This window comes from Mustelus asterias, chromosome 10 (genome assembly GCF_964213995.1).
Source record: "Mustelus asterias chromosome 10, sMusAst1.hap1.1, whole genome shotgun sequence".
NCBI lineage: Eukaryota > Metazoa > Chordata > Chondrichthyes > Carcharhiniformes > Triakidae > Mustelus > Mustelus asterias.
Window position 1 is genome coordinate 104,281,829 of NC_135810.1, and position 24,308 is coordinate 104,306,136.

General features: G+C 40.2%; 1 protein-coding gene across 8 annotated transcripts in view; it reads right to left on the bottom strand.

Moving 5' to 3' along the window:
• The window catches only part of fam168a (family with sequence similarity 168 member A), an 88,469-nt gene that overhangs the window by 16,290 nt on the left and 47,871 nt on the right, over positions 1-24,308 (bottom strand). For all 8 annotated transcript variants that reach the window (XM_078222349.1, XM_078222345.1, XM_078222351.1 and 5 more), the window contains 3 exons: positions 13,554-13,634; positions 8,590-8,715; positions 3,572-3,714 (listed from right to left, as the gene is read on the bottom strand). In XM_078222349.1, the coding sequence (XP_078078475.1) occupies positions 3,572-3,714; positions 8,590-8,715; positions 13,554-13,634 (350 nt within the window). The remainder of the gene's footprint in view (positions 1-3,571; positions 3,715-8,589; positions 8,716-13,553; positions 13,635-24,308) is intronic.

Sequence of the window (24,308 nt, forward strand, 5' to 3'; positions counted from 1 at the left end):
TTAAAAACTCAATCCAATTAAACACAATTTGCTCATAACAAGTCTGTGCAGGCTTTCCTTAATTAATCCATATTCCAAGTGACAGTTAATTTTGCCTTGAATTACTGTTTATAAAAGCTTTTCCACCATTGAGGTTGAACTGACTGGCCTGTAGATATTGGGCTAATTCTTATGCCCTCTTTTGAATAAGAGGGTAACATATGCGTACAATCCTCTAATTTTTAAATCTGTGTGTCTGTCATTCCCTCCAACTCTCAATTTCTCCCAGTCTATTAGCTGTGGCTCAGTTGGTAGCAGTTTCGCCAGTGCATCAGAAGGTCGCAGGGTTTAAATCCTACACCAGGGTTTTGAGCACAAATCTAGACGATGCATCTACAGCGCAGTAAGCACTGTCTTTTGGATTAGATGTTAAACTGAGGACCTGCCTGTCCTTTCACATGAACATAAAAGATCCCATGGAACTGTATTGAAGAGATCAGGCGAGATCAATCCCACCATTTAGCGCCCAGGCCAATATTTATCCCTCAGTAGCTAAAAACTGATGATTTAGAACATAGAACATAGAACATTACAGCGCAGAACAGGCCCTTCGGCCCACGATGTTGCACCGACCAGTTAAAAAAAAACTGTGACCCTCCAACCTAAACCAATTTCTTTTCGTCCATGAACCTATCTACGGATCTCTTAAACGCCCCCAAACTAGGCGCATTTACTACTGATGCTGGCAGGGCATTCCAATCCCTCACCACCCTCTGGGTAAAGAACCTACCCCTGACATCGGTTCTATAACTACCCCCCCTCAATTTAAAGCCATGCCCCCTCGTGCTGGATTTCTCCATCAGAGGAAAAAGGCTATCACTATCCACCCTATCTAAACCTCTAATCATCTTATATGTTTCAATAAGATCCCCTCTTAGCCGCCGCCTTTCCAGCGAAAACAATCCCAAATCCCTCAGCCTCTCCTCATAGGATCTCCCCTCCATACCAGGCAACATCCTGGTAAACCTCCTCTGCACCCTCTCCAAAGCCTCCACATCCTTCCTGTAATGTGGGGACCAGAACTGCACACAGTACTCCAAGTGCGGCCGCACCAGAGTTGTGTACAGTTGCAACATAACGCTACGACTCCTAAATTCAATCCCCCTACCAATAAACGCCAAGACACCATATGCCTTCTTAACAACCTTATCTACTTGATTCCCAACTTTCAGGGATCTATGCACACATACACCTAGATCCCTCTGCTCCTCCACACTATTCAAAGTCCTCCCGTTAGCCCTATACTCAACACATCTGTTATTCCTACCAAAGTGGTCATTATCACATTGCTGTTTGAGAAGACTTGCAAATTTGTTGCTACAATTCTTAGAGAAAAGTGACCACACTTCAAAAATACATAATTGGCTTAAAGTGTCTTTTAACACCTCGAAGTTGTGAAAAATGCACCTCTCTTTCCATTATCTCTGCAATCTCATCCACTATTACTGTTCTGAATACTCCCTTTGGCTGAACTTCAGTACATCTTGCTTAACCTGACTCGTCCTACTATTAATAAATTCCAAGTCACAATATCTGAGTTTAAACAAATTTTCTGTCCATCCAGGTGGTCAGTTTTCCTTGCACCTTTTTGTGAAACCCTTTGGGGCAATTATATAAATGGTTCTATACAAATGCAAACATTAGAAGCTGAACATTATCTCCTTGCTTCATCATTATTCTAGATACAAAACTAATGACATGGGCCAAAGTTGATTTTAATGATTTAATAAACACTCCCTGCCCAAAAAGTAGTACCGGTAACTGCGCAATTCTTAATATCTGAAGTCTGATATTTAAAGTGCCCGGGGTTTGAAATAATCAAATTAAATGTTATGAGCTTCTATATAGGCCGCATGGGGGCACAGTGGTTAACACTGCTGCCTCTCAGCGCTAGAGACCTGGGTTCAATTCACAGCTTGGGTGACTGTGTGGAATCTGCACCTCCTCCCCGTGTCTGCGTGGGTTTCCTCCGGGTGCTCCGGTTTCCTCCCACAGTCCAAAAGATGTGCTGGATAGGTGCATTGGTCATGCTAAATTCTCCCTCAGTGTACCAGAACAGGTGCCGGAGTGTGGCGACTAGGGGATTTTCACCGAAACTTTATTGCAGTGTTAATGTAATAAATAAACTTTAACTTTATATCCAAATTAATTTTTGAAACAGTTTTGAATGGAGTTCTGTAGTAATTACACAAATACTACAATTACAGAAACAAAATGATTGACTTCAACGTATGTGCTACATGGAACTCTCTGCTGGAATGCTGGTGATAGATAAAATTCAAGGGCGATATGGTGGCACAGTGGTTAGCATTGCTGCCTCAAAGCACCAGGGACCCGGGTTCAATTCCGGCCTCGGGTCACTGTCTGTGTGGAGTTTACACATTCTCCCAGTGTATGGGTTGCCTCCGGGTGCTCTGGTTTCCTCCCACACTCCCAAGATGTGTGGGTTGTGTTGATTGGCCCTGCTAAAAATTGCTTAGTGTCAGGGGGATTAGCAGGGTAAATACGTTGGGTTACGGGAATAGGGCCTGACTGGGATTGCTGTCGGTGCAGGTTCGATGGCCTCCTTCTGCACTGTAGAGATCCTATGATTCTATTTGTAACTAAACTGAACACAAGATAGGACACCGAAATAAGCAAAATACTGCAGATGCTGGAATCTGAAATAAGAACAGAGGATGCTGGAAAAACTCAGCAGGTCTGGCAATGACTGTAAGAAAAGAATGTAGAGTTAACATCGAGTCCTTTTGGCTCTAAAAGAACTGGAAAGGGAGAATGTGAACAATAAAAAAGTCAGTAAAAATTTACATTCAAGGTTTTTGTTTAGGTTGGATCTGGGAATGTCAAGATGGTTTTCAAGAAAGTACAGGACAAAAGGAGACCAGAGTGCATAATATGCCATATCCAGAGAAACAACCCTCAGGAGCAGCTTTTCATGTTGAAGGCTACAGACAGAGAACAGAAGAACTAATTAAAGGAAAGTAAACAAGAGAGGAGAGAGAACAAAAGGGAGAGTGGATAATTTAGCTCCCAACAGCGGCACGGTAGCACAGTGGTTAGCACTGCTGCTTCACAGCTCCAGGGTCCTGGGTTCGATTCCCGGCTCGGGTCACTGTCTGTGTGGAGTTTGCACATTCTCCTCGTGTCTGCGTGGGTTTCCTCCGGGTGCTCCGGTTTCCTCCCACAGTCCAAAGATGTGCGGGTTAAGTTGATTGGCCAGGTTAAAAAAAAAAAATTGCCCCTTAGAGTCCTGAGATGCGTAGGTTAGTGGGATTAGTGGGTAAATATGTGGGGGTAGGGCCTGGGTGGGATTGTGGTCGGTGCAGACTCGATGGGCCGAATGGCCTCCTTCTGCACTGTAGGGTTTCTATGATTTCTATGAACAATCCTGGCTATTACATACATCTTTCAGCACAGTAACTAATACCATTAGTTTACAGCATAAGCACATTATTTGCATCAATCTTACCACAATACATTACTACATCTATACCAAATGTGGCACATTTTCACTATTTGTTACAGTATTTACCTGGGCATACAGATTCTGCTGTGGATAGGCACTTCGAATGGGATACATGGCGGTCTGGTAAGGGTTTGGAGATGGAGAATATGGGGGAGGTGCACCATTACTCTGAGTAGGTGCTACCTTGTAAGGGGTTCCTCCAGTGTACCCTAAAAAGATAAAAACATAATTAAAATGACTAGCAAGCTTTCAATACAAGATTTATTTGTAACAAACTCTTACTGGGATGGTTTTGAAGTTAAATTTGATAGGTTTCCAAAGCATTAATTCAGGTCACAGTTTCTCAACTACCATTACCACTGTTCAATTCAAATAACAGGATTCCTCTGTTAAAAATCTTTAGAATCTAGTAAATAATAGCATCAGACCCTCAATTTGCACGAATTCAGAAATCAAAAGCTAAATGGTCAATATTTAAAAAGCAACACTAAACTGAAAATAATGAAACATAACTGGAATAGCGAAAGCTTTAATAATTAACTTATGGAGAGCATGCAGTAAAATTTCTACTCATCCCAAAGGATGCTGCCACACACAATTTTAGCATACTTTAAGATACCTGCTGAGACACAATTTGGTTAGGAAAGATACTGGCCCAGAATTCGCTGGTGGGGGCTGGGGGAATAGAGAGGGAGGGAACAGGTAACAGGACATCTTCCAGGACAACAGGTTTTAGATTTCACTCCCCAACCCTCCCAGCCTGAAAAATGTCCGTACTGTAGGTAACTGGAAGTGTAAGTTGATAACAGGGCAACTGGGTTCTTGGTGAAATGAAAGATCAACAGTGTTTTTCCTTAGCCAATAATAAAGAAATAGGAATGACAAGGAGCAGTGAGTCAGTCAATTTAGATACAGGTGAGAAATACAGAAGAAATGAAGTTTGGATTGAGAGAGAAAAAGAGACAAGGGGAAAATAAAGGGAAAAAAGTATTTAAAGAATCGCTCGGAACAATTTACTATAGTTTCAAAAGTTTGTATTCTGGGTTAGGGGGAATTGAGTGGCATTGCATGTATATAATGGGTCCCCATGTCACAAGTACCATCCCTAACTTTCTGTAGAGTTTAATTTACTTCAACAGTGCAAATGCTGCAAATTCTTGAAAATCATGGAGGTTGATGACAAGCACTTGTATTTTTTGAGGCCAACACAAATCACCCAGTAATTTATGGCTTTTTCAACTCACAGGGTATCCATACCTTACTATAGGTTGCAGGGTTATTTATACACCAATAATGCATATGCATGAAAACCTGGCCTTCATTATCCCAACAAATTCTGGGTCAATATGGGAACCCAAGTTCAGAATCTCATCAGATTACATTACCAAGATACAAGTGAGTTATGACTAAAGAGGTTTTTGTTATAAGAATTGCTTGCTTAAAATAGAATCTAGAATTTAGTAAAGTTCATTTGTCATAAGATGAGAATGAGCTATGATTCAAGACGGCGCCAGAGTATGCCGACTTCTTGCGAGCTGTGCCCCGCATAGCCTCTAATTCTATTTGTCCCTATAGAAAATTATTCAAAATATAGATTTTTTAGAAGTTTGGATTACTACTTTATTCCACATTCATTCCAGTTTTATTCTATGTTTCTGAACATTTTACAGTTGAAATAATTTTAACATAGGATATTTTGCATTACAACTTGTGTTTTACAATGAATCCTACATACTGGATAAACTTGTACGTGTACTTTACGCAAGATAACTCTACATTTAATTATATAGCCATTGTTTTCAATCTATAGTATATCTTCGTGATAAAGGTCTGCAATATCTTTTAATGACAAACATCTCAAACTACTTACTGTGTTGCAAAAGAAAATGTTCAAAAAACTTGACAAAAAATTATACAGAACATCTACATTTCAAAAAGCAACAGGATGCAGACTGAGTTATGCATCTGTCATACGTGGCAATGAATAGAGATCACATTTCACCCCACCCCCCCCAGAATAAAGGGAAAACTGCATTAATCAGTGAATGTTTACAAAGCAATATTAATAGATGCCTGAAAGCAGATCAACTGACTACCACTGCTAAGAATTGTGACCTGAGGAAACCTGAAGAGAAAATGATAGTGGAGAACAACAGCAGGGACAAATAGAGACCCTTGATTACATGCACGTCTCTAAATGAAATATCGCTCTAGGGACGTGGCAATTTAAATTCAAGGTCTTTTCACCATGTCCAAGCAATAACAGGGGAAACAAAATAAGGAAAGATTGTCCTTCTGTAGATGAGTTGTTGGATCAATCAACCATTAAAACCCACAAAAAATGATTCATATAGTAGTTCTAATTCTGGCTGATTATCATTACATTCAATAAGTGTTGATCCCATTTTGGCTGAGACAGGTGATTTTGGCACCTAGACCCACTGTTTCGCAGTGCTCCAAGGCTGAACAAAGTCCTTCAAAAAACTTAAAATAGGCATCCAGCATTAGGAAGGTTGTTAATTACAGTTCAATCCAACAATTAACTGGAGACTGGGAACAAATCCAAGTTATCTGAGCATGATTCTCTCTGGTGGTGAAATCCTGCATTACAAATTACCATGACATTACAGGTGACTGGGAAAACTGTACTCACTTGAATTTTTTGATCCCAATCTCAAACCAGGTTACTACAGTTTTAAGCTTTTCCCTATTGTTGCATGTCAGCAATAAGAGTGCTAGATCAGATGCATGGGAATTCTCCTAATTTCTACTGGCTAAAAATTACTAGGTCCAAGCCTCATCTTAATCTTCTGTAAGTACACTGGAACTTGCAACTGACTGCAATATGCATTTATACATTTTAAAATATATTTTACATAATCCTATATTTCAGTTCATATTTCCTGCAAGTAATCTGCTTGAATACAGCCTTTTGGTCTTGGGATGAGACTTAGAGTATTGCACCCAGTACATAATTTATATGCCAGGCTCAATGTTATTATACTCCCCTAGGCCGAATATAATTCAACATCTAGTCTATCTGCTACTTTACATTTAAAATATCCAATCTCTCTCGCATGCATACATACATTCACACCCCAACTAACTAGGTAATGCAAATCACCTTGCCTCTTAAAAAGGACTTACCTGCTTCATGTAGAGAAATTGGACGTGGCCAGCCTTTTGGAAAAAGTCATGCGTACAGTACAACCTGTCCACAAATATAATCTACAATCATTTTAAAATATTTGGCCCTGCCCAATTTTCACTATATTAGGGAAAATGGAATTTAGGTCAGACACAATATAAATTGCTTTCGCCAGCTAGGTATTCTGAAAGTAATTAGAAAAATAGAGACCCTTCAATCTGGATGCTATGAATATTTCCAATGTTTTTTCTCTGTAAAGACTCTCCACAAGTAATAGGGAGAGGGCTCCTTCAATGGCAGCTCTGATGTGTCCTGACATTGAGGAGTTCCTGTGGACTGTGCACCAACTAGTTCAGTGGATCAGTACATTGTTTCAACGTGAAATTAGGAGGAGTCTGTTGAGGTAGGGTGGACAGGGATGGGAAAGGGGAGACATACAGGGAAAAAGCAGATTAATACAAATATTTCCTACCAGGCAAGAATTTAATATCTAAGTAGAGGAAAGACATAAAAATACTACTATAATCCTTACTTTGGAAGATATGCAGTCCCATTTCCAGTCACCAGTTACTAATATTGCCAAAATAGAAAATCAGGTTTAATTTCTTGCACTTTATTTTGGGGTTGAATTTTTATTTCACAAATAGCACATTTAAGTGAAAATTGTATAAATTTACAAATGCTGCATTGGACCTTTATTAAGGGCTCCAAGATGCGAACTGATTTGTAATTTTCTTTTGAATTCACAACTGTGTTGGCACTGCACAACAATTCCCTTTCACTGGTGCTTCTCTCTCAGAATTCATTCTTTTCACCAAGGTACGAGATTGCAGGCGAATAGAAAATTAGGTTCTAAGGTCAAACTTTGTTGCGGACTCGCCAGTATATTAGAGCACAACAGCAAACAAATACTGCACCAGTTTAGATAGAACAAGGTGCTTTTTTGGTCAGATAAAACTGAGCTACAATTCTGAAAGTTAACAGAGTAAATCTTCATGTCAGGTAACGGTCTACATCTGTAGAACAGTATGAGATTATTTTTAAATTGTGGACTTTGATGCTACATACTCTGCCAGAGCTGCAGTATTTTTCTGGATTCATCTCAATTCAAATCCCCATATGAATAAGGCTTCTCAATAATTAATGTAATATTAGTGATTTTATTTTACTTAATACATCGCCAGTATACAGGACATAAACATTTACTGCAGAATTCAAAAATTCAGTTTGGCAAAGTATGACTTATGCAACAGATTTTGCATTTATTCTATCCCAAGTTTACTTCAGAAAGCAAGGATTGTATTTGCAGTTAGGCAGATAGCAGCACAGAAAGTAGTTTGAGATTCTTAGTCATTTCTGTTCTCAAGAGTTTATTTATACATGCGTTTCTATCTCTAATATGTGCAGAAGAGACATGGCCTAAATAAGGTTGGGCAAGGTTTTCACTTTAATTTTAGATAGTTTGTAGGCAGGCAGAATTATTTATCATCCATGGATCTTACTAACATTTTTTAAGTTGCCTTCTCTCTCATCTCCTTAAGTACTGTACAAACTAAACATAAGCATTTGAATCAGCTTGTGAATATAAAATGGATTTTGTTCTAGCCTCTATTTTCTAATGATCAAGTTTAATATATTTGGATATATAGAAAAATAAGTGGCAAAATTACTATGAATTCGACAATGATCTATTATTTCAGCATCCAATTCATCACTTGTGCACTCTAACTTAATACTTACAACACACAGTAAACTGCTTTCTATCTTAAAATAAGCTGATACCCACAGCCTGCTTTTCCGAACCCAAATTTAAGACTGAGTGTTCAGAGGATGCTTCATTATTCCCCAAGACTCTTCTGCACATTACACATCATATAAAAATAAATCAGTTTTATCAAGTTCTAAAGTATAAAAGAGAAAAATGAGTTTTATTTACTGAATGATGCAGAAGAAGCTTGGAAAGTTCTGCTCTCAGTACCAGCATCGACTGGGAGGTCATAAGTACCCTCAGAGGCACCAGAAGTTGATGTCTGTGGCCAGCTCTGCCTCATCATGAATAAAGCTTGCACAGAGACAGAAAATTGTGTTACAAAACAAAACTAGTCTCAACATTTTTAAACAGTGCAATGAGTCATGACCCATCAGCATTTTGAAAGCTTAGATTACCTGCCCCAGAAATTGATTCTGGTCAGTAAGAGCTCATCAATGCTGTTACTTTTTTCTTATAGCCCTTTGTCATGAAGTCATCCCTATTACTGTTTTCCAAAGGCTCTCAATAAAACTGTCCCATTGAAAGGTATAGTACAAGTACACAGTCATGGAGGAAAAAGAGGACTTCCCATTGGTAATTTCTATATTTCTCCTAATACAAAAACATAGCATTTGAATGTATCCAAATTATCTCCTGGTATCAGTGAAGCAGCTTAGTTTTGTTAGTCAATCAGGCAAGCAAATTTTCTGATCAGGGCCAGTGTGATCTCCTGGACTCGTTTCGATCGCCTCAGGGGGTCGGAGAGGAATTTCCCAGATTTTTTCCCCCCCATATTGGCCCTGGGGTTTTCACTCTGGGTTTTCGCCTCTCCCTGGAGATCACATGGTCTGGAATGGGGGGGTGGGGGTGAGTTAATAGGTTGTGATGAACAAAGCATCGTAGCTGTGAGGGATAGCTCAGTGGATAGGATATTAGGATGTAGATAGGCTGGAAAATTGGGCGGGGATCCTGGATTCAGGATTCAATCCTGGACCGGGGAGCGGCGCGGGCTTGGAGGGCCGAAGGGCCTGTTCCTGTGCGGTATTGTTCTTTGTTCTTGTTCAAATGAAAAAGCTGAAGTCTGATAGCTAGGAGAAATTTGTATCTAATCGTTCTTTAGATTTGCACAATGTGTTAAAGACATTGTTCAGTTGTCTTGAGAGAGCAGTCCTAATTTCTTCAAGCACTCACTGGAAGGTAATATTTAAAACACAGTAAAATATAGCTTTGCACCAGGGAAAGCGATCATGTTCTGCACGTGGATTCAGAAGCACTGGGTCAGCTAGACTGGCTAGTTAGCACCTGCACATTCCTGGTTTTATGTCCTAGATATTCTGGTCACTGGACAGGCAGACACTGATGCACCCTGGAGGATGCATTATGGGATGCCTTGCAAATGAGAGTGATTGACAGTTCTGTAGCTGCCCAGGAGACATTTCCTTGGTAACTATTCAGTGAAGTCAGTCAAAACTACCGAAAGACTGCAACATACACAGGAGAAATAGGAGGTGGCCAACAATAGATCCTATAGAGGACACCAGAGGTAATAGTGCAGAATCATGAAGAGAAGCTATTGCAAGTGATGCACTGGATGCTATACTTTAAAGACATGCAGGCAACTGGTCTTTCAATGGAATACTTCATTCTCCAACTAAAGCTTCCTACATTACAACAGTGAGTGCACTTTGAAGTACTTTGTTTGCTGTAAAGCACTTTAACCCAGAGGTTGTAAAGGCACTACACGAGTGTAAGCTTTTCCTTTTTAAACTGAACATTGTGAAGCAATCCATTTCAGATTCATGCCAATCCTACCAGAAGTACATAATGATAAAGTGCTGTTCATACTTTCCCTTTCTACAGAGAAGGGGAGGTGCAAATAGTCAAAGCTAATGTGATCAATTCATTACATGGATTTGCACAATACAGAATGGGAACCCTACCATACTCTGGTACAGTAATAGATGGGCAACTAAGCTTAAAGTAGAATCTTTTTCTGCAAGATTTCTTTTGAAAAACGTGTCCAGTCCAAAAAAGTATCAATGCTGGACACTCAATGTCAGCATTAAACTCCAAGAGTCACGTATCCAACTGATTAGAGACAGCGCATTAGTGAAGCATATTTGGTTATGATTGTCCAAATTCTTATAGGCCATACAGCTGGATATGATTCTATCCTATTAACCTGGGTTGTATTCAGACCCAGAGGTGGGAGGGCTAAGTTTACTGCACCATTAGAACAAAAGGAATGGTTTCTTCAAGCATCATTTCCCCAGGTCGGTGGTGACGTTCACGAGGGGTCATAGGTTCAAGGTGAAGGGGGGGAGGTTTAACACAGATATCAGAAGGACATATTTTACACAGAGGGTGGTGGGGGCCTGGAATGCGCTGCCAGGCAAGGTGGTGGAGGCGGACACACTGGGAACGTTAAGACTTATCTAGATAGCCATATGAACAGAGTGGGAATGGAGGGATACAAAAGAATGGTCTAGTTTGGACCAGGGAGCGGCACGGGCTTGGAGGGCCGAAGGGCCTGTTCCTGTGCTGTATTGTTCTTTGTTCATATTTTTTAAAAAACTATTTGGATGCCAATACAATTTTGATGGTGTAATCCTTTTGTCGCTTTGATCTGTTGTCAGACCTGGAAGTGATTGGATGTTAGGTAGCCTCTGATTTAATATTAGCATAATTTTGTCATATTTGTTTCTTTCACTGAAATAACCTAGATAAACTCACCTTTTTATATTATCAAATGAAAGCAAAGTCAGACAATGATAGGTACTGCATCATCTTTCCACCAACAATTCAGTTTAATTTCACAATTTACACTGCGACTGCATAGTGCAGTTTACAAAAGCACGAGAGAGAACATTAACAATTTAAAGAAACTGAAGCAAGCCCACACGGACACGGAATATGCTTAGATTTGGTGCAGCTTCTCAGAATACCAGAAATCATGCACCCGAGTTTGCAACAAGATCTATCTTTAGAAGCCACAAGAAAATGCATACAGCATGACAGATACAGCGATGCTCACAACGCATCATTAATACTGCGCCTGTACATGAAGCCCAATTACTACATATCTATTCTGCAGGAAGATATATAACACTGAGGGAACACTATCATACAATGACACAACGATCTTTCTTTAGAAAAGATAAACAGCCAGAATATCTGAGAAGAGTGTTCGAATTACTGGTAGATATTTATGAAGTAGAGCATACTTCTGTGCGTGTACGTGCTACCAGGAATTTACATATTACGATGGGGGAAATCAACACAATAGATGGGTTTGACAATGTCAATAATCACAGGCTCTATTTAGAAGCATGAAGTTAGGAGGCAGATTTACACTAACATTTTAAATCATCAAAAAACATTTAAAGGCAATAACTTGGGCAGAAATTGCATACTGTGTTGCATTTGAGCAACACAGTTGAGGAAAAAAGCTTTGCTTTCTAAATAGTCAGGACCATGGGAGAAACCAAGAAACGGAACTATGTGCAATAGTGCATTTCTTAAAGCCATAACATCAATGGCCTGGGTACAATCAGCATTTCCTCGAGTCACCATGAAGTTCAACAAAATGAATAGTACCACATGCACACAAGCCTGACAGCAAATTACATTTTAATTGTGTTTCAATTCTCTGAAACCATCCCAAATAAAGATTTATTCTGTTCTTTGTTTTATGCATTTTATTTTCCGGTCAGCTGCTAGTACAGTGGTTTTGAGAAACAGGTTAAAGCCATAGGTTCGAATGTTGACCAAATGGAGCTTATGTTCCAAAAGAGTTTATAAACCATTTAAATTTGCATTTATTTAGCTTACCTATTTGGGGCAAATTAATCATTAATTGATGATTGTTTTAAAAACATCTTTCTCAGACTAGAGAAGTAACGGCCAAACTGGATTGCATGAACACTGAGTATATCGTAGCTCTACTGCTAATTTTGATCCAGGTTTGCAGATCTATACCTTCCAAATTAATTTTCAAAAGCTTTACTGATCATAAAACCATGAGATTGAAAGTGACGTTTATGCTGAACGTCACTTAAGTTAAAAAAAATAATTCTCCGTCAACAAAGGCTCAGAACAGAGTCCTTAGCTCTGTCATAACAAATGGAGGTGCGATACTTGTCACCACTACCTTTCTGTAGACAAGTCATTGAACAGTGGCCATCTTGTTAGTGTGCTTGGAACTATTCAAGGGAGTGCTTCTTGGCTTCCTATCCAATATTCCTCCTTCAACTGGTGTCAAGAAAGATCAACCCATTATTCATCTCGATATGTGTGGAACCTTCTTGCACACAAAAGGACAATTGTGCTTGCATACAATAGTCACTGCACTTCAAAGAGTGGCTGTACATGAAGCACAGGCATTTGAGACACACACCATTTAAATGCAATGTTTTTGCATCTCTTGACACAAGTATTTTTATTCCTATATGGAAATCAATGCAGAGAGAACACAAACAGGTCACCTCGGTTATCATAGGATAGATGCTAAGAGGATGTTTTCCCCTGTGGGAGAGACTAGAACTATGTGATACATTTAAAAAATAAGGGGTCTCCCTTTTGAGAGATAAGAAATATATTTTTGGAGGGTCCTTGGTCTGTACAATTCTCTTCCCCAGAGAGCAGTGGAAGCAGGGTCAGTTAATATGTCTCAAGGTTGTGAGATTGACTTTTTTGTCAAGAATCAAAGGTGGACAGGAATGTAGAGATGAGGCCACAATCAGATCAGCCATGATCCTATCAAATGGTGGAGTGGGCTTGTGGGACCAAATGGATTAGACCTATTCCTAATTTGTAGGAATCTTCGGTTAGAACCGAGTAATATTCTGAATTAAAGTGCTTAATAAATACAAGCCTCCCTCCCCACCCAGAGATCCCTTAAAACCAGAGCATATCCTTGATGCCAGTTATCCTAGACACAACCATCTTTTACTGCAGGAGATTCCATCTCAAATTCCCAGATACCCAGAAAATTCTGATATGCTATAATCCTTATGGAGATTAAGATTTGAATTTCATCTATAGCCGACTATGGTTAGAATTCTCTATTTGCCATGATGCCATAACAAATGAACCATTACGGTGAAATATTTTTTAAATTTTGTGGATTAAAAACAAAATAGAAAGCTTACCAGGAGGATATCCAGGACTGCCACTAGCATACATATTAGCAGTATAGGCAGGAGCAGTTGTCGGGTAACCTGCGGGATAACCTGGAAAGGAATTAGAAGACAGAATGGATGAATGCCAAATAACAGTGAACTCAATGACAGAAGAGGAACACTTTAAAAATCAAATACTAACTAGCACTGAAGCACACATTAAGTTACCTACGACCAGAAAATTAAAGAAAAACTTCCAGAGTTCTCCCATTCTATTTCATCAGCTTTACATGAATATTTTGACAATGTGCATGCTGTATATCTGCTTACAGCAGCCAATATAAATGGGAGGAAATTCCAGATCCTAGAGTGCCATAATTTTCTTGGATCCCTAATTTTGCCAGGAAGGCTAGTAGAACATGCATACCTCCTGCTATTCGCCCATCTTGTTCTTTAGATGTACGAGGCAAGTTTATTTTTTACAGAGGGTGGTGGGTGCCTGGAATTCGCTGCCGGGGAGGTCGTGGAAGCAGATACGAAAGTGACTTTTTTTTAAAGAGGCGCCTTGACAAATAGATGAATAGGATGGGAATAGAGGGATATGGTCCCCAGAAGGGTAGGGGGTTTTAGTTCAGTCAGGCAGCATGATTGGTGCAGGCTTGGAGGGCCGAAGGGCCTGTTCCTGTGCTGTAATTTTCTTTGTTTGTTCAAATTAGTGTTAATGGCACATTGCAAAAGATAAACGATGAGTGACGAATGCAAGTCATATCTTTGCTCTGTTACTCAGTTGTAGCGACTATACTAAATAGACTATGACAAAGTATTACACTTGCACAGAAGCAGATCATTCAAGTCAATACTGGTCTTTTATGTTCCACACATGCCTGCTTCCACCCTTCATCTAACACTATCAGCATATCCTTCCTGCCTTGTGTTTATCTAGCTTCTCCTTGAATGCATCTATGCAATTCACCTCAATTACTCTTTGTATAAGCATTTTACACAGAAAAAGTGGTTAGAATACAGAAAGTAGTTTACCCTCAATTCCCTGAAGGCCATTTTGGTCTCACCCACTGGTGGAAAGACCTTCTCTTCATTTACCTCATTGAACTTTTCAATAAACCCGCTCCCCTCTCGTCTGCAACCTCTCAGTTCTGGCACTTTTTGCACCACCTCCAGTGACTGCATATCCTTTTTACAGTAAGACCATAAGAACTGTATTCCAAGTACGGTCTAAGTTCTATACAAGTTGAACACAACTTCCTTGCTTTTCAATTCCATCCATTTAGAGGGAACTGATATTGTTCAGGGGTCAATCACAGAAGTCTAGAGCCTTAGAAAAAGGCTCAAAAACCATCAACTCACAGTTGGCCACAGTTCAACTTAAGTATTAAGGTGGAACAGACATTATTCCATTCAGGGTTCAAAGATGGGGTGAAGGGGATGGGAAGCAGATTATAAAAAGTTGGTGAGATTTTGAATTAGTGTTCAACTGTTTAATTATCTTCTGTCATTTCTTTGGATCTCAAATGTCTTGAATTGCAATTCTTGCTGATAAATGTAAAGCAGAATGATACAGAGGGCCATAATGGATCAATGTCCCTTTAACCTGCACTGCCATTCAAGACAATCACAGTTGGTCTTCGGCCTCAATTCCACTTTTCCACCTGCTCCTCATATCCCTCAATTCTCTGATAGATCAGAAATCTTGACTTTCTAAATGTATAATCTACACAGCATGTTAATTTAAATGTCCTTAGGTTTGGCTCACTGCCGAAAGATAGTACTCAACTGAAAGCTCTGAAACTTAGTCCCTAAAAATGAACCTAACAGCGAAGAGTTTACAATGTTAAATTACAAGTAAATAGTTGGCTGCAATTCACTGAATTGGTCTGTTTTCTTGATTAACACAATCTTTTACATTTTCTAAAGTATTATTTTTTAGATCAGCTAGTTCCACCTTCATTAATAGAGGACTACATGCCCAGTTATCCTCCTGTCATCAAGCATCCATCTTAAGCTTGTCAGCTAGGCTACTTTTTAAGAACTCACCTTCGAATTTTAAAAATGTTAGCAAAGTTGATTCTCAGCTGAGTATTAAGGGAGCATTAATTGGTAGATGCAGGGAGGATGTTCCCAATGGTGAGGGAGTCCAGAACCAGGGGTCACAGTCTGAGGATTCAGGGTAGACCATTTAGGACAGAGGTGAGATGACATTTCTTCACCCAAAGAGTATTGAGCCTGTGGAATTCATTACCACAGGAAGTAGTTGATGCCAAAACATTGAATGTATTCAAGAGGCAGCTAGATATAGCACTTGGGGCGAACAGGATCAAGATCATGGGGAAAAAGTAGGATTAGGCTATTGAGTTGGACGATCAGCCATGATCGTAATGAATGGTAGAGCAGGCTCGAAGGGTCAAATGACCTCCTTCTGCTCCTATCATCTATGTTTCTATGAGCAAGGCTCTGTCTATTCAAATGGGTATTAAAAGATTCAAAGGCACTATTTCGAGAACAAGGAGATCTTTCGGTGTTTTGGTCAACATTCCTTCCTCAATCAATGCCTTAACAAAACAGAGCCAGTTTGTCTCTGCTGTTTGTGGGGCCATCATTTCTGTACAAGAGTGGCTGTGCTGCAAAATTATCCAATTCATTGTGAGACTGTTGAGAATGTGACAGCATCAGTAACTGCAAGCTTTTTTTAAAAAAAGCATCTTCCATTTTCTCAGGTCATATTAAAAAAAAACTTGAAGCTCCTCTAAACGAAATAATCTTGCGTCATTCACTGACAGTTGCACCCATCCTGTTCTAGACCCTTTTCAATCACCTGTACAGCTCCCGTTCTCATTCTGGAAGCAAAAATAAAAAGTTCTACTCAATTAATGCACTATTTCTATTTCCATCTACTCCTTCCTAAAATACAAACTCTTCAAATCTGAATTTCTTTTGTTTATCCTTGCTATGTTCAGGGTTCCTCCTCGAGACTGTTATCCATAGAGCTCCTTGCACAGAAGTCTGACTTTCAAATTGAATTTCTTAAGCATAGAGTTATGTTAGCAGCGTTCAAAGTTGTTTGCAGCAACATGCTCTATCACCAGCTCCTATATCTGACCTTGCCTTCACAGACTATGGATTCCTGTAGTTAACAGTCACTGGTACAGTATTGTAGTTTCTCAGCTGTTTTGGGCATGTGAAGTTCATTTGTATTGTACAGAAGATGGTTCTAGTCATCAATGGTGTACTGACATTCAAATTTATGCGCTCCTCTCAATTATATTTCAAGACAAATGCAATTTTTGTTGTTAAATTCACCCATTGTAAAATGCACACATACAGCTCATACGAAATTAAAACCCAGCACACTTTGCTCAGGTGGGAATGATCAAAATTCAATGGAACTAAGACAGGTTAACATGTTGCCCCTGCCTTAGGCAACTTCAAATGAACTTGCTTGCATCAACTATATTGCACTGATATCTACTGCCATAGTAACCACTTCTCCACTGGCATGCTAATTACGCGATCCCCAGAAACAAGTCAATTAGATCCACATAAATCCTTTTTTTAAAAAACTGTTTTTACATTCTCAGCACATTAACAGCAAGCTACAAATAACTTTTGAAATAGTTGAAACAGATCTGCTTCAACCACACATTCCAAGTGCCCACAGCTGAATGAATGCCATCAGATAAATTAAATACATCAGCATAGAAAATTCTCTCAAACTGAAGGTTCTACATTCAGAACACTCTTCTCCTTCTGTGCACTGGAACAGAAATTTAAAAATTCAACTTAACCCACTTAAATTTAACAAAACTTTGAATTTTAAAATGCTCAGTTTGTTTTGAGAATGCTGAATTAAGAAATGATCAGATTCCAGAGTTATCAATTCAACAAAAAATTCAAAGGATTCAAAACTGAATGGCGGAGCAGACTCAATGGGCCAAGTGGCCTAATTCTGCTCCTATGTCTTGTGTCTTATGGTCTTAAAACCAATTAAGTAAAAAAATTTCTCAAGCTCAGTCCTGACCCATATTACGAGACTGTGACCCCCAGGTTCTAGATTCCCCAGCCAAGGAAAACATTCTCTCAACATCTGGTTGGTCAAATCCCCCACGTCTCCATTAGATCACCTGCCATTCTTCTAAACTCCAGGAAATATAAGCCTTCTTTATTCAATCTCTTCCCATAGAATAACCACCTCATCCCAAGAACCAATCTAATGAATACTGTGGTTCACATGCAAGAACACAGGTCCCTCTGAATGAAAACATTGCTCAGTCTCTCACCATGCAAAAAGTTTTTTTTCCTAACCAAAGTATATGACTGCACACTCTGCTGCACTGTAATCCATCTGCTGTGTTCTTACCCACACACCCAATCTGTCTATATCCTCTGAAGCCTAATTGCATCCTTCTCACTGCTTACTTTCCCAGCTAACTTTGTATTGTCATGTTACACTCCACCCCTTCATCCAAGCCAGTGAGATTGTAAATAGCTGAGGCCTAGGTACTAATCCTTGTATTTATACAAATTGTTAAAATGAAAGGCTTGTTATGCTTCACCTACAGTTCAGCTCTAATCAATATGCTACCATTAACAGCACTTATGCCCCGACCCATAACTGAGATGACGATGTTAGGAAAAAGATCTATTCGACCCTGGAAGTCCTCACTGTCATACAAAAGGAAATCATCTTTCTGGGGGAAATCTGAATGACAGGGCTGGATATAATTCCAATTAGGATTGTATTCGCTGGAGTTTAGGAGAATGATGGTTGGGGTGTCCAGAACCAGGGGTCACAGTCTGAGGATACAGAGTAGATAGTTCAGGACAGAGAGAAGGAGAAATTTCTTCACCCAGAGAGTCAGCCTATGGAATTCGCTACCACAAAAAGTAGTTGAGGCCAAAACATTGAATGTTTTCAAGAAGCAGCTCAAAATAGCACTTGAGGTGTAGGGGATTAAAGGATATGGGGAAGGCGGGATCTGGCTACTGAGTTGGATGATCAGTTATGATCATATTGGATGGCAGAGAAAGCTCAAAGGGCCAAGTGGTCTCCTGCTGCTCCTATTTTTTATGTTTTTATGTCTGGAGGGGAACCATTATGAAAAGCGGGGTGGATAAAGTCAATGTAAATTATGTACTTCTGTTGACGCAATGTGCTCAGCATGGCCTCCTTATAATAAACACCCTCTCGGCCTTCTGCCCAAGATTAAGCATCAGATCAAGCCCAAGATGGGGTGCAATGCCTTATCTTGTTTTTCTCTCTTGTGGGGACCCTGAATTGGATTAAACTCGAATTTGATTTTTGGAGCAAGGAATGGATTTACCCAGTCCACTCTGAGCACGGGCTTTGCACCTTTGAGTTAAAAAAACATGTCGGTAGGAGAAATATAAATCCACCATAGAAGCATTCTTGACCAAAGTATTGGCACCTCCTCAATTATGTCACTGTTCAACTCAAGATCTAAGTGATGTTTATATCTCTCGGCCCATGTGGGGGACTGATGCCTTGATAGATTGACTTGTCCGATCGGTGATGAACATCCACCTAGCATCAAGACATTGCAGAACCCCAAAGTACAAGATGATCGATGCCTCAGCCTGAAAGGAGAGAGGAATTCTAACTGCAGCTCACAACTAGTCAGAAAAACCTTCACACAGCCAATTCAACTTGAGAACAGTGAAGTCGAATAAAGTCAGCTGTACTAGACTCCTGTGCCCAGACCACTGGGTTTGAGCATTATTTTCGCTTTTTTCCCCAGCGTTCCTCTGACGTGCTTTACTGTGTTTTGGTTCATTGACCTCTCGACTAATTGTTGGATCGGTTAGCGTACACAACAACAGCGCGGCACAACAACAGATGACTTTTTGGGGTCACTGATGTAAAGACGAAGACTTTCCACACCCAACAATTGAAAAGGAATACAAACTAAACTATGGCTGAGAAACTGCAATAGAAACTAGAAGCAGGAGTAGGCCATTCGGCCGTATGAGCTTGTTCGACCATTCATTTTGATCATGGCTGATTAAATTCAATATTCTGATCTCTCCCCCACCAACCAACCCCCCCCCCCCTCCCTTTCCTCCATATCCTTTGATCCCTTTAGCCCCAAGAGCTATATCTTATTGGACGGCATGGTGGCACAATGGTTAGCACTGCTGTGTCTCAGCTCTAGGGACCTGGGTCACTGTGTGGAGTTTGCACGTTCTCCCCGTGGCTGCGTGGGTTTCCTCCAGGTGCTCCGGTTTCCTCCCACAGTCTAAAGATGTGCGGGTTAGGTGCATTGGCCATGCTAAATTGCCCCTTAGTGTCCCGGGAAGCGTAGGTTAAAGGGATTAACAGGGTAAATATGTAGGGTTACAGGGATAGGGTCTAGGTGGGATTGTTGTCGGTGCAAACTCGATGGACCAAATGGCCTCCTTCTGCACTGTCGTGTTTCTATGTATTTCTTCTTGAAATCAGACAACATTTTAGCCTCAATCCAGGCAACGTTTTGGTCTCAATGATCGTATCAATTGAACTATTGATATCCTCAAAATGTTTGGATCCCCAAGCAAATTCTGGCCTGAGCGTCTGATTCCCTCCTCTGAACTCACAATATTGAGCACTCTGTCCTGTAATCTCTCTGCTGGTTTTGTTACCTCGCCCTGATTTGGTCCTAGTTGCTGGGAATCGGCACTTTAAACAAAAGACAGTAGGAACAACCATGGAAAACAACAAGCATGGGAACAGTGCAGACTTGAGGTATACACTGAGGCATTGCTATGGCTGAATTTCCTCAGCTAATGGTATTTGCTACCAAATAAACCTGTTGGACTTTAACCTGGTGTTGTTAAAACTCTTACTGTGTTCACCCCAGTCCAACGCCAGCATCTCCACATCATGAATTTCCTCAGCCAGAGCTTGGAATCTGCCCCAGTCATGGCACACTTGCATGCTTCTCACGGCACAGACACACCAGTGTGCCATGTACAACAGTTGGGAACCAATGTTCTACATTATAAAAGCGGCTACACCTTAATTTAAGTACCCTATAGGTGCTTTGGGATGTCCTGAATTTGTGAAAGGCACTATATAAATGCAAGTCCTTTTAAATTAATTAGGCTTTAAATAATTTGTAGAAATATTACTGAGATGAGAAGAATTATTTTCAGAGTGTAATGTTTTGTGTTTGATTTTGAGAGTCTGTTTACTATTGATGTTCATGATGCTTGATTGGTTAAGCCTGGATGTGGACTCAAACAATGTGAACAAACTGTAGAAAGAGCTGGAAGCCAGCTTGGAGTAGCCATTTTAAAGAACTGTGAATTAAACCTGTTATGCACATTAATTAATATCACCTCTGCAAAGATCTGAGATATAAAACAGACAACACAGAGGGTGTTCAAGGCTTAACGCTCACTGCCCAAAAGGCGACAGAAACAGTGCATTTAAAAAATGTTTAGATATGCACTTGAAATGTCGTAACCTACAAGACAATGGGCCAAGAGCTGGAAAGTGGGATTAGGCGTTCTTTTTAGTTGGCACCAACACATTGTTCGAATGCTCTTCTTCTGTGCTGTAGATTTCTATGATCCGATTCTATATTCTGGATTCAACATTTAATATGTAATCATGGAATCATAGAACAGTTACAGCCCAGAAAGAAGTCATTGAGCCTGTTGCCTGTGCCAGCTCTTTGCACAAACACCCAACCTTTGTCCCGTAGCACTGCAAATACTTTCATTTCCAATAATGATCTAATTCTCTTTTGAAAGCAATAATTGAATCTGCCTCCACCAGACAGTGCATTCCAGATCCTAACCACTCACTGCATAGAAAACATTTTTCTCATGTTGTCCTCATTGCTTCTTTTGCCAATTTGCTGGTGTTCTTAGATTCTCAACCTGCCACCAATGGGGATGGTTTCCCCTTATCGACTCTGTTTCAACACCTCATGATTTAGAACACCTCTCCTGTCAAATTACCTCTCAACTTTCTCTTCCCCAAGGCAAACAGGCCCAGCTTCTCCAATCTGAAGTCCCTCATAACTGAAACCATTTTCCTGAATCTTTTCTACACTCGCTCTAATACTTCCACATTCTTCATAAAGTGTGATGCCCAGAACTGAACACAATACTCCAGTCGTTTTCTGCAGGTTTATCATATTTTCTTGCTTTTATACTCTATGCCCCTACTTAAGTCTCTTCATTCCATATGCTTTTTCTAATGGCTCTTGCAACCTAACCTGTCACCTTCAATGATTTGTACATACATACGCCCAGGTCTCTGCTTCCCCCATCCCCTTTACAATTGTACTTTTGCCTCTCCCCATTTTGCGTACCAAAATGAATCACTTGACACTTTTATGCATTGTTTCATCTATTAGTCTGTCTATTCCACCAGCCTGTGTTTTAAAAATTTAACACCATCTTCCAATCAATTCACAAAAGAGTTTTGGGTCATTTGCAAATTTTGAAATTACTGTCGCTTCTACCAAAGTCGACATCATTGGTACAAATCAGAAATAGCAGGGGTCCTAATACCAACTCCTGGGGAACTCCACTATGTAACCTTCTTCCAACTGGGAAAACAACTGTTCACCGTTACTCTCCATTTCCTATCAGCCAATTTCACATCCATGTTGCTACTGTCCCTTCATTCGATGAGCTACCAATTTGATCTCAAGTCTGTTGCATGGCACTTTACAAAATGCCTTTTGTAAGTCCATGTACATCACATCCAGTGCATTACCCTCACCTACCTTCTCAGTTATGCCATCAAAAACTCAAGCAAATTAATCAAACATAATTTCCTTAACAAATTTGTGCTGGGTTTTCCTTAATCAATCCTCACTTGGCTAAGTGACTGTTAATTTTGTCCCCATTTATCATTACGGAAAGTTTTCTCAGCAGAGGTTAAACTGGCTGGCCTGTAGTTGCTGGATAGTTCTGCATTTAAGAGAAAATCTAATTCAGCAAGTGACCGTATAAAATCCACACTGAATTAACGAAAACAAAATTAGCAAAACAATTGGGTCAATCAAACCCAAAGAGATTAAGCTGTGCATCAGTGGGTATAATAAAGAGCCTCTCATATACTGCACACAAGAGATTTTGATTAAAAATCTTGTGTAATTATGTGAAAGATATGAGACTTTTTTAAATTGATAGCATATTCCAAAGTATTATGGCACAAAGTAGCTTTGGAATCCCATTTGTTAGATCCCAGAGTAGAAGTTGAAGGCTAGCTCACTTAGTAACCACGTACAAACCATAATAAGGGCCTGAAAGCAATGCAGCTGCCTGGTCATAGTGACTGGTGTTAAGAACCCAATGCAGTTGGAGGTGTTAGATTGAATATATACCAAATTTGCCTCGCCATCTTTTTTCCTAAAGACAGTGACAACTTTTCCAATGAGTACCACTTAAAGCTGTATACTATGCAATCATACAGAAATTTTTTTTGGGGGGGTTAAATCTTGTCTCAAGTTTGATGCAGGAAAGAGTTCCAAGTTTGGGTTGGGAACACTAAAGCCATAGACTTCGGTCCCCACTACAAACTCCGCCCAACTCCTAGGCAACTGTCCAAGGCTGTCACAGATTGCTCCCGCTTGGGTGTTGTGTTTGACCCAAGATGAGCTTTCAACCACGTGGCCGTGTCACCACTAAAACTGCATATTTCCATCTAACATTGCCCTACTCCAACCCTGCTTCAGCTCAGCTGCTACTGAAACCCTCGCACCATGCCTGTTACCTCTAGACTTGACCACTCGAATGCACTCCTGGCCAGTCTCCTACATTCTATCTTCTGTAAGCTTGAGGTCACCCAAAGTTCTGCTGCCTATGTCCTAATGTACCACATCCCAATCAACCATCACCCCTGTGGTCACTGGCCTACCATGGCCTCCAATTCAACAACACAATTTGAACATTTTAATTGTTCTCCAATCCCTCCTTGGTCTCGCCCTTCCCCATCTAACGTTTTTTTAAACCCATAACACTCATACCTGACGCCTATAATTCTAGTCTCGATTATTTATAACTCTATCAAGGGCAGCCGTGCCACAAGCTGCTTCCACCCTAGCCCTGGAATTTCCTTCCTGAACATTTTCACCCCTCAACGCCACTTTCCTCCTTTAAGAAGCTCATTAAAAACTTGCGTCCTTAGCCAAGTTTGGTCACCAGCCCTAATATCTGAGTCACATTTCCTTTATTGTGAAATGGCTCGAGGCATTATATTATATTAAAAGGTGCCATTATGTTGCTGAACAATGTAGATTTTGCAACTTCACACCAAAAGGTGAAAGGCGGGATGTGAAAAAAAACAGCGAAATTGAGGTTATAATACATTACTGAAAGTCAGGATCAAGGGAGTTTCAATTTGCACCCAATTTGAGCTACCACTGATTTGATTTATTATTGTCACGTGTATTGGGATACAGTGAAGTATTGTTTCTTGCGGGTTATACAGACAAAATATACCGTTCATAGGGTATATAGGGGAGAAAAAGGATAGGGCACAGAATATAGTGTTACTGTAGGGTGTAGAGAAAGATCAGCTTAATATAAGGTAGATCCATTCAAAAGCCTGACGGCAGCAGGCAAGAAACTGTTCTTGAGTTGGTTGGTATGTGACCTCAGACTTTTATATCTTTTTCCCGATGGAAGAAGATGGAAGAGAGTAAATTCGGGGTCCTTGATTATGCTGGCTGCTTTGTTGAGGGAACGGATAGTGTAGACAGAGTCAATGAGTGGGAGACTGGTTTGCACGATGGACTGGGCTACGTTCATAAC